At 30.9% G+C, this 9,497-nt stretch overlaps 1 protein-coding gene across 4 annotated transcripts in view; it reads left to right on the top strand.

Annotated features, from left to right (window-relative positions):
- The first annotated feature begins 1,925 nt into the window (after positions 1 to 1,925).
- The window catches only part of CGL1 (alpha-1,3-mannosyl-glycoprotein beta-1,2-N-acetylglucosaminyltransferase), a 30,165-nt gene continuing 22,593 nt past the window's right edge, over positions 1,926 to 9,497 (top strand). The window contains exons 1-8 of one of the 4 annotated variants that reach the window (XM_083073835.1): positions 1,927 to 2,133; positions 2,212 to 2,262; positions 2,362 to 2,449; positions 4,822 to 4,884; positions 7,168 to 7,202; positions 7,289 to 7,365; positions 7,466 to 7,511; positions 7,647 to 7,709. In XM_083073835.1, the coding sequence (XP_082929961.1) occupies positions 2,065 to 2,133; positions 2,212 to 2,262; positions 2,362 to 2,449; positions 4,822 to 4,884; positions 7,168 to 7,202; positions 7,289 to 7,365; positions 7,466 to 7,511; positions 7,647 to 7,709 (492 nt within the window). In that variant the 5' untranslated portion in view covers positions 1,927 to 2,064. Of the gene's footprint in view, positions 2,134 to 2,211; positions 2,263 to 2,361; positions 2,450 to 4,821; positions 4,885 to 7,167; positions 7,203 to 7,288; positions 7,366 to 7,465; positions 7,512 to 7,646; positions 7,710 to 9,497 lie in introns of all 4 variants that reach the window. The other 3 variants (XM_083073836.1, XM_083073837.1, XM_083073838.1) reach the window with 3 other exon arrangements.

Genomic DNA, 9,497 nt, shown 5'->3' with positions numbered 1-9,497 from the left:
GGAACTAAAATTAAAATTTATTTATTTTACAAGACTTAAATAAATAAATCTAGAAAAATAGGATAAATGATAAAAATATAATTTAGTTATTTAAAAATAAAGCTTAAATATATTTCCAGTTCTCCAAAAATAAAGTATTTTTTTTAATTCTCTCAAATTTTAAAATAAATCTTTTATTTCTATAATTTTTAAAAAATACTTTAGTGCCTATATTCAAAATAATTCATATTATTTGAAGTTATGTAATTTATGCTATATATATAAAAGAATATTTTATTTTCACTTTTCTTAAATCTAGTTTATATGTTTAAATGAGAATTTTAGAAATTTCAGAAATTTAAAATTCTAAAGATGTGAATTACTTTTATTTTAACTTTTATTATTCATTAAATGTCTTATTTTGATAAGTCAATTTAAATTTTTTAAAATTTTAAAATTTTAGTTTGGATAAGACAATTTAATTTCTTTTATAGATAAAATTTGAGGTTAAAAAATATATTGAAAACTTTTAAATTTAACTAAACCAATTATTAGTCAATTTTAAAACATTTAATATTTTTTTATAAATAATATTAGATAATATTTAATAATTAAAAAATAAATTTAAATATTCAATAATTAAAAAAATGATACTTTTATGTCAACTTTGAAAGAAAGAAGAGGGAGGTAGTAGAAAAATAAAAAGAATAATTTCAAATTTTTAGTTTTTAAAACAATTTGAAATTTTACAATTTTAAAGAATTTCACAAATATTTGAGTTTCAAATTTTTATAAATTTTCTATCTAAACAAAATGTTTTACATCAAAATATTTAATTTTTTAAAAAAAATTAAATTACTCTATTAAAATATATATGCTCCAAACACACTCCTTCATCTATATTCATTTAAAAAATTATTATTTTACTTTTATTTGTGATTATAACCAAAAATTCTCTTTTAGTACTACATATTATATTTTCTTTTTATTATAACTAGTATTTTAACACGTAATATATATATATATATATATATATATATATATTATATATATATAATTAAAATTTATAATAAGTTATATATATAAATAAATATTATGTTATATAAATTATATTTAAAATTAATATACATAAATATTTTTAACAAATAAATTATATTTTAGATTTATGATAGATTAGTTATATCATAATAAAAAAAAATTATTTATTAATAATATATTTTAAAATATTAATATTTAACTCGTAAGTAATTATAAAAAAAATAAAAAATAAAATAAATAAATTAAAAGCATTCTTACAAACCTGTTCATTAAAGAAAATTTTTTAAAATTACTCTAGCTTAAAATAAAAATTTATTTTTAATACACAAGAATTGATTATTATAATATTTATATAACTCACCACTTTGCTTATTTGTAATTTTTTATTTTTTACTTTTCATTTAAATAAAATACGTAGATATTATTTGTAAGATAAGTGAAAACTAAATTCTAAGAGTTAATGATATCTAACATTATTTAATTACATATAATATTATTTAGATTAAAATCTAATTTAATTTTATTTTTATTTTAAATTTTAGTTTAATTTCTTAAATATTTGTATTAAATCAAGTTGATTCTTTTCTTAATTTATCGCATTAATTTTTCTAAATTTAATAACATGTTACACAAATTGTGTAGATGTCATATAATTTAGACAAAGTTCATATCCTTATTTTGATTAAATAATAAATAATAAACTATTATATAAAAGATACTTGCACGTCATGAAGGTGAAGTCCCTCTCCATTTGTCATTCTAATTTATAATATTAGTGACTAAATTAATATCTTTTGAAATTATAAATATCGCAAATTAAAAACATAGTTAAACTTTAAAAAATAAAAAAAATAAAAAAAACCTATAAACTACGTCACACCACACAAATTAAATTAGGCTATTGGCCAGTCCTTTCTGGTTTGACAATTAAGTTGACCGGAGTTGCATTACATTACAGGTAGCTGAACACAAAAATTGTTCTTACATAATGAATCTCAGCAACCTGCTGTAGAGTAGCGTAGCAATTCATAATTTGTGCAAAAGCAAATGGCGAAAGTTTTCTGTGATTTTCGGTTTCTTCTCTTGGTTGCAGCTGGCGTCTTCATCTATATCCAGGTGTTGTCTGTCTCTCTAACCCTAACTATGTCTTTCCCACGGTACTCTTATTTTAACATGTCGTTTATACATGTTCAGATGAGGCTTTTCGCAACACAATCTGAATATGCTGATCGCCTGGCTGCAGCCGTAACTCAACTCCGCTTCTCATATTAATCTATATATTCTGTATTTCCGTAGCTACTATTTCGTAGGTCATCTATATCGTTGCTAATAATTGTTTCACAGATTGAAGCTGAAAACCATTGTACCAGTCAAATGCGATCACTGATTGATCAGATTAGCTTGCAACAAGGACGAATTGTTGCCCTAGAAGGTTTGCTTTTTATTAATTAATTGTGGAATATTCGTCTTACATTTATATCTGATTGCATGACTAGCTTGACCGCACTGAAATGTTCTCCTTTAGTCTACTCTATAATGCTGGATGAAAGTTTTCTAATACCTAATAATGATTCAAGTATTCAACAAAAGAAAAAATGACTAATGGATGTATGATGTATCTCTCTGCTTAGGCTATAGAAACTCTGTTATCTGGGGCATTAATTATCTCTGGTACGTTAACAATCCTGAATATTCAAGCTCATGAACTGATGGGTGGCCTGTGGTGACATTTACTGTGTAGTTGCTTGGTTGCGATTCCTGGACCTGCTGGTCTAGTAGTATTACCCAAAATTACTCTGGTATTGAGAATAGGGTGGGGAGGACGATCAGTGGAGCAAACCATATGTCAATTTGCTAGGCTCTGCGTTGATGTTAATCAAATTAAACCTTTGCTAGTCTTGTTCATAGTCAGAGGGAGGAGGTTCGGGATGGACTTATTCAATTAAATTAAATACAAGAATTACATCTAAATTAAGAAAATGAGCATAATTAATTGTTCAGCCCAAAAACTAAGTAATCCACGTAAATAAAGTCTAGCCCACAGATGCATCTTTAATATTGGGTGTTGACCTTTCCAAATTATTGTCTTTAAGTTGGTTGAGATTATCTTCAAGGCGTACAAACGTGACATTTCTTGGATTGGACTTTATGATACATGAATCTTCTTTAACTTGCACCTCCATGACCATGCTTTAAAAAACCTCTTTAATTCTTTTAGCTCTTGTTGTAATCAATGGCCATCAATCCATTGCAAAGGATTGATATTATTGGACCTTGATAGATTCATATCAACTTAGGATTAAAAGTCTGTCCCTCATTAACCAGTTTTTTCTAGTGAAGATTTGACAAAGTGTTATGGCTCGGACTCTTGGTGTGCAATGATTGACTGGTGGAAGTTATGAAAGGGAACTGTGGAAGGGCCTTAGATCTCCTAACTTCTTTTACAGTCAAACAAACATATTCCATGACTTGGAAATTGTAAAGGTATGACCCTTGTGTGGAGTAAAATGTCAAATAGAATATGATGTGATACGGGGAACAGAAGTAGAGCAAGGATGTGGGGGGTTGACCAGATGAGTAGATTAATCATGAACTTAGACATCATGTTTTTGGTGCCACATAATGGCTTGAATACTAATGAGAGAAGGAGAAGGTGGGCAATAGTGGACCCAAACTGTCTCATGTATTCCTGTAAAGCTGAGGCTATTTTCGCATGTTTTAAGGAACTGCCCTATGGTTATTGATGTTTGGAATAGGTTGGTTGAGCCCCATGAAAGATGTTAGTTTTTATCAAGGAGGGTTGAGAGAATAGATTCAGCATAACAGTAGAAACAAGAAAATAAAAGATACAGTATGGCCTTTTACATAGGCAACAACATGCAATGTGGAGTGGGATGAACAGAGAATTTTTTATGGTCGTTTTGTCAGGCTTGTGGTCCCTACTGCTCTAGTTAGAATGGGTGGACTTATTTTGTGGGAAGGCTACCAGCCTTATGTATCATCTGGGAGGAGGCGTCATGAAACTCATTAGATGGTTCTGGACAATGCTGAATTGAGTCAAGGTCAATATGTATGGAGCATCTAAAAATTCCAGTAGGGTAGTTGGTTATGGTAGGGTAATAAGGGATAATTTGGGCTATTGGATCAATGGTTATACTGAAAACCTTAAAAGGGGTTTCAGCAGGTCGCTTTGGAGTTAAATTTGCAGCAGAAAAGTACAGGGATGGGCATTATAGGCAGATATTGAGGGGCATAAAGAGCATGATTGTTGGAAATGAACAATGTAGATCATACATACCTTTGGGCTATTGGATCAATGATTTTACTGAAAACCTTAAAAGAGGTTTCAGCAGATCAATTTGGAGTTAAATTTGCAGCAGAAAAGTCACAGGGATGGGCATTATAGGCAGATAGTGAGGGGCATAAAGAGCATGATTGTTGGAAATGGACAATGTAGATCATACATACCTTCACAGAAGGTAATCATTGTGTGAATTCAGCTGCCTGGTCTTAAAATTTAGGAGTCAACCCCTTGAGACTTTTAGGGGATGCTTTTGAGGGATGTTATGGGAGTTACTACTCTTGGGGTTTGTTCGTTGTTATTTTTGTTTCTTGTTTTGGGTCCCAAGCCCCTTTTCGTAAAAAAGATGGTTCTCCTTCATTAATAATGTTTAATAGTTGGATAGATGAGCCTATGGTCATTAGCAATTGTTATTTTGTTTTATTTGTTTAATTAATTTTTTTCCTCCTTTGCATATAATATTTTTGCCAAATTAAATTGGTTGTTGTCTTGGATTCTTTCAGAAGAGAGGAAACGCCAAGACCAACAATGTGGACAAATGAAGTCTCTTTTACAAGATCTTGAAAGTATGTTATGATTTGTAATAAGGTCTCTCTTTTCTTGGATAGTGGTGGTGCATCTCTCTCTCTCTCTCTCTCTCTCTCTTTTCTATTTAGCATGTGATTATGGGGGCATTTGGAAGAATTTTTATGGTTGTTCTTATGTATTGGAAAAAATTCAAGTCTCACGTCGACTACAGATAAAGCAATTAAAAATAATGTAAGTGGAGGACAACTCTCATCTTTCAAGCTGGTTTTGTAAGATTGAGTTAGGCCTATAACCCACATTCTAAGATGGTATCATAACTATCTAAATCTACTTTAAAAGGGTCACCCACCATTTGATACACACACCAAATCCAATAGTACTAGATATGAAGGGTTGTATTGGGAAAAACTCAAGTCTCACCTATCCTAGATCATTAAAATGGTCACTCACCATTTATTCACGTATCAAACCCAATAGTTTTGGACGTGAAGGAGTGTATTAAGAAAAACCTAAATCTCACATCGAGTAGAGATAGACAATAAAAAAATATATAAGTAGAGAGCAACCCTCACCTTACAAGTTGGTTTTGTAAGGTTAAGTTAGGCCCATAACCCACATTCTAAGATCATGAAAATGACTTATTGGGTTTGTTTGTTACTTTGTTTAAACTTTTTTTTGCACTAAAAGTGCTTCTTTTTTTGTAAAATAAGCACTTTGTTATTTTTTGATGTGTTTGTCTAAATTTCTTTTTTTAAAATAAGCAGTTTTCTGATTTTTTTAAGAAACAACTTCTATCTACTTCTCAAAGAATTGTTTGTTTTTCAAAAGATATTTGTTTAGAAACATTTGTTTTTAAGTTTAAACAAACAGACCCATTATCTTCCTATTAACTCTTTTTAGCTTATTCAATAATAGATTCAAGCTTATGAGTAAGCCCTTGTTTAATTAACTTTTTAGTTCCTATAATTTAAAGGTCTTTTGCTTTTGGTTTTTTATTAAATTCTTTTGTTGATTCTCGCCCCTATAATATATTAATATATTAATATTAATATATTAATATATATATTGCATTTGGTCCTCGTTGTTTGGTTGTAAGAGTTAAATGCTAATGCGGCTAACAAAGTTCCAACTCAGCATTGCCATGTTTAATGACATGTGTAATTTTTTTCTAGGTCAGCAAATAGGGACAAAATCTAAAATGAAAAAAAAAAGTTATAAGAACCAAAATAAGAAGGGTAATTTTATTATTTTTATAGGGATGAAAATAATTTGAAAAATTAAGAGGACTAGAATGAAAATAAGCCTATATTATATGGACTAAAAGTTATTCAATCCTTTTGAAATTATTAAAAAAAAAACCCTCAAACACTACAAATAGCATAAAGAAGTCTCCAATTAATGTATGCCCAGAACAAAGGTTTGAATCCTTCTCCGAACGGTTTGATATCTACTTTGGAGGCAGTTTAACTTCAAGAGGTGTGCATATCAATGTATAATACTCAGACCACCATTTGTCAATTGATAGGGTCAAGCATAAATTAACATTGTTCTTGAGCCATATAGTGTGAGGACCCTTGCTTATTTAACACTACAATCAGGCACTGGTGCAATGACTCTGGTTCAATTAACATTGTACTTGAGCCATAGTGTGTTATTTCTAGGTACATTCTAGAATTAGCACATATAATCCCATTGTGAGTGATCCATATTTGGGGTTTGACAAGTTTTATGGTTTATTGACGAGGGCCTAATACTGCCTTCCTCCTTTACTTGGGCTTGGATCAGCTATGAGACCATAGGTGGTGTTTCACCTTGTTCTCATGGCAAATGGTCGGGAAGTATTGTAATGGCTTAAGAAAATTCCACTAGGGTCCTATTGCTTGAAACCTGGTTGGAGCTTAAAATGAACCCTAGATGGGGCTGATAACCTAAGGTTTGCAATAAGTTTTCTTGGACTTATTCAGTAGGGTTGACTTAGTGAGTTAGTCTGCAACTGTAGAATAAGCAACTGTTCAACAATATCATTCTTCATTATGATACAATATATGTGACCATTTGCAGTTGTAAATTCTCATAATTAAGCTCTGTCAGTTTATGATCAGAAAATTCTTCATGAATATAAAACTGTCAATCAAATATTTTATTTTAAGTTATGCATCTTACATCATATGCACTGTGCATTGTTAGTTTCATATACACACAAACGTATTAGTAGTCCATCATGTCTGAAATTTTACAAACAATCTAATGGAGTTATACATATAGTCGCATATTAGATATCCAAGAAACTTATCATTTTATTCTGTAAATGTACCTTTCAGGAAAAGACCTACAGAGGCTGATTGATAAAGTGCAGGTTGAGCTGAATGTTTGGCAGTTTGCTCAGCCTTCTATTCCTCTTTCTTGAGTTTATTGTGTGATTCTCTGTGCTGAACGTTTTAGGTTCCGGTGGCTGCTGTTGTGATCATGGCATGTAATCGCGCTGATTACCTGGAGAGGACTATTAATTCTGTATTGAAGTAGGCTTCATATTACAACATACTTTTTTTTACTAATCTCTTATACTTTATAATACAACTATTTATTTATTCATGAGTCATGATCTACATATTTTTACAGATACCAAAGGCTCATTTCTTCAAGATATCCTTTATTTGTATCTCAGGTATTTTATGTTAAGCTTTTTGGTTTGCACTTTAAAGGAGTTTGTTTTGTTTCCCAGAAACCCCCGAGACATGGTAAATATTTTGTAAATGCAAATACAACATAAACAGCTGATTCTGTTGCTTTATCTATTCAGGATGGATCAAATCCAGATGTTAAAAGTAAGGCTTTGAGCTATGATCAGTTATCTTATATGCAGGTATACATTTACATAAATGAGGTGTACTTAAAATCAGCTCATTATATTTGTATCCTCTTATTTTCAAAGGTCAATTACATGTTGTGCATATTAATAACATGTGTAAACTGACAGACAGCTATGACTATGATGTTTGCTGTAAATTAGTTATTTATTAGCTTCTCAATTGTTTATAATTCTTACAATTTGGATTTGGGTCAACTCAATGCAAAAGTGAGATGAGAGTCGCTCCGTCACTTGTATACACTATTTTGGTCATATCAATAGTCCACGTGGGATCTTCAATATTCTCTCTCAAGCTTAAGCCCGAACAATTGTGGGTGGTCTAATAGCAACTTGGTAATAGGTGGCTTGATAGGTCTAACAAGAATCATAGGATAAACTCTGATATCATCTTACAATTTGGGTTCGAGCCTAGCTTAACTCCAAAAGCTAACTCATGAGGTGAGGGATGCCTCCTCACTAATAAGATATTTGTGTGCAAGCCAAGGTATATAATTCTCAGGAACTTTATGTCTCCAGCCTGAATTGGATAATATAAAAATAGATGGGGTTCCATTTCACAAATTTATGGTTTTTTTTATAAGGAAACAAGAATCAGAGAAAACAAGAGAAAATGCTAGAACGTGAAAAAAATACATTGACAGAGAATGTGAGAATTGTATTCTCTGAAATATTCTGTTATTGAAAAACTAACTAAACCTTCCAAGTTTCATGTACATATGCCTTGTAAATCAAAGGCTGATTTGCAGATAAGACCCAAGACTGAAATTTGGGCTCATTAGATGTTAATTTGCCCAACTACAAATTAATTCAAGAGGTAGCTGAGTTGTAGTTCATATCACGTTTGCTACTGTCTTTGATTTATTTGATCCTCCAGATGGCTGAATTGGCTTTCAGTATCTTAATCAAAGTTGTAGATAACTCTGTCCTTGAAATTTGGGCACTCGTTTGTTTTCTTGCTGGGTACAAGATTGAAAATAATGCATTGGTTGGATGCCCGGTTATTGAGAAGGAAGGACACTTTCAAATCCAAGCTCTGCAGCTAGTCTGCACTCTTTGGACTTTTAAAATTTAGCGAACTGAAACATCTTGGTAGCTAAAGGAAGGGAAATCAATTGAGACCCCGTTAGTAGAGGCAAGTGATAGTGGATTGGGGTTTGAAGAAAAACAAACACAAAGCTTCGTTTCTCTTTCGAGTATGATAAATTCCTCAGCAGCAAAGTGTTCACTTCTTTTTCACCAGGCTTCATTCGATTTGTTGTGGATTTTGTTTCCCTTTTTGACTGCTACAACTCAATATACACTCAAAATACTGTACCTATGTCAGACTGTTAGGACAAAAATGCCTTCAATTTTAAGTCCAGATTTGTCCATGATAAGCCGAATTAGTTCACGACTTCTTCATAAGATTTATGTTTTTCTTTAATCTTTTCATAGACACAGATCACTTCAAACGCATCTCTAGAGCCCAAGTTATGACCTAAACGAGGACAAAAGGTCAAAACACATTATATTCTGAAAATTAACCAAGATATGCATAATAATCCAATTAAATCCAAATATACAAAACTAAACTAGAACCCCACCAATATTAGGCACAATAAACATCCAATAAAGTCAAGTACAAAGTCATAGTAAATATATTAAAATTGGTCAATCAATTAACTACAAGATTATGCCTAAATCTATGAAATCTATGAAAAATAATAAACAAGATTACAACATGCTAAATATGATGCAAAGCACAACACATCAAAGGTTTATTGCAAGCCAAATGTAGAGGGA

Source organism: Cajanus cajan, chromosome 4 (genome assembly GCF_000230855.2).
Source record: "Cajanus cajan strain Asha chromosome 4, NIPB_CcT2T_4, whole genome shotgun sequence".
In the NCBI taxonomy this organism is placed as follows: Eukaryota; Viridiplantae; Streptophyta; class Magnoliopsida; order Fabales; family Fabaceae; genus Cajanus; species Cajanus cajan.
Note: the sequence above shows the minus strand (reverse complement) of the source record. Positions and strands in the feature narration are given on the sequence as shown.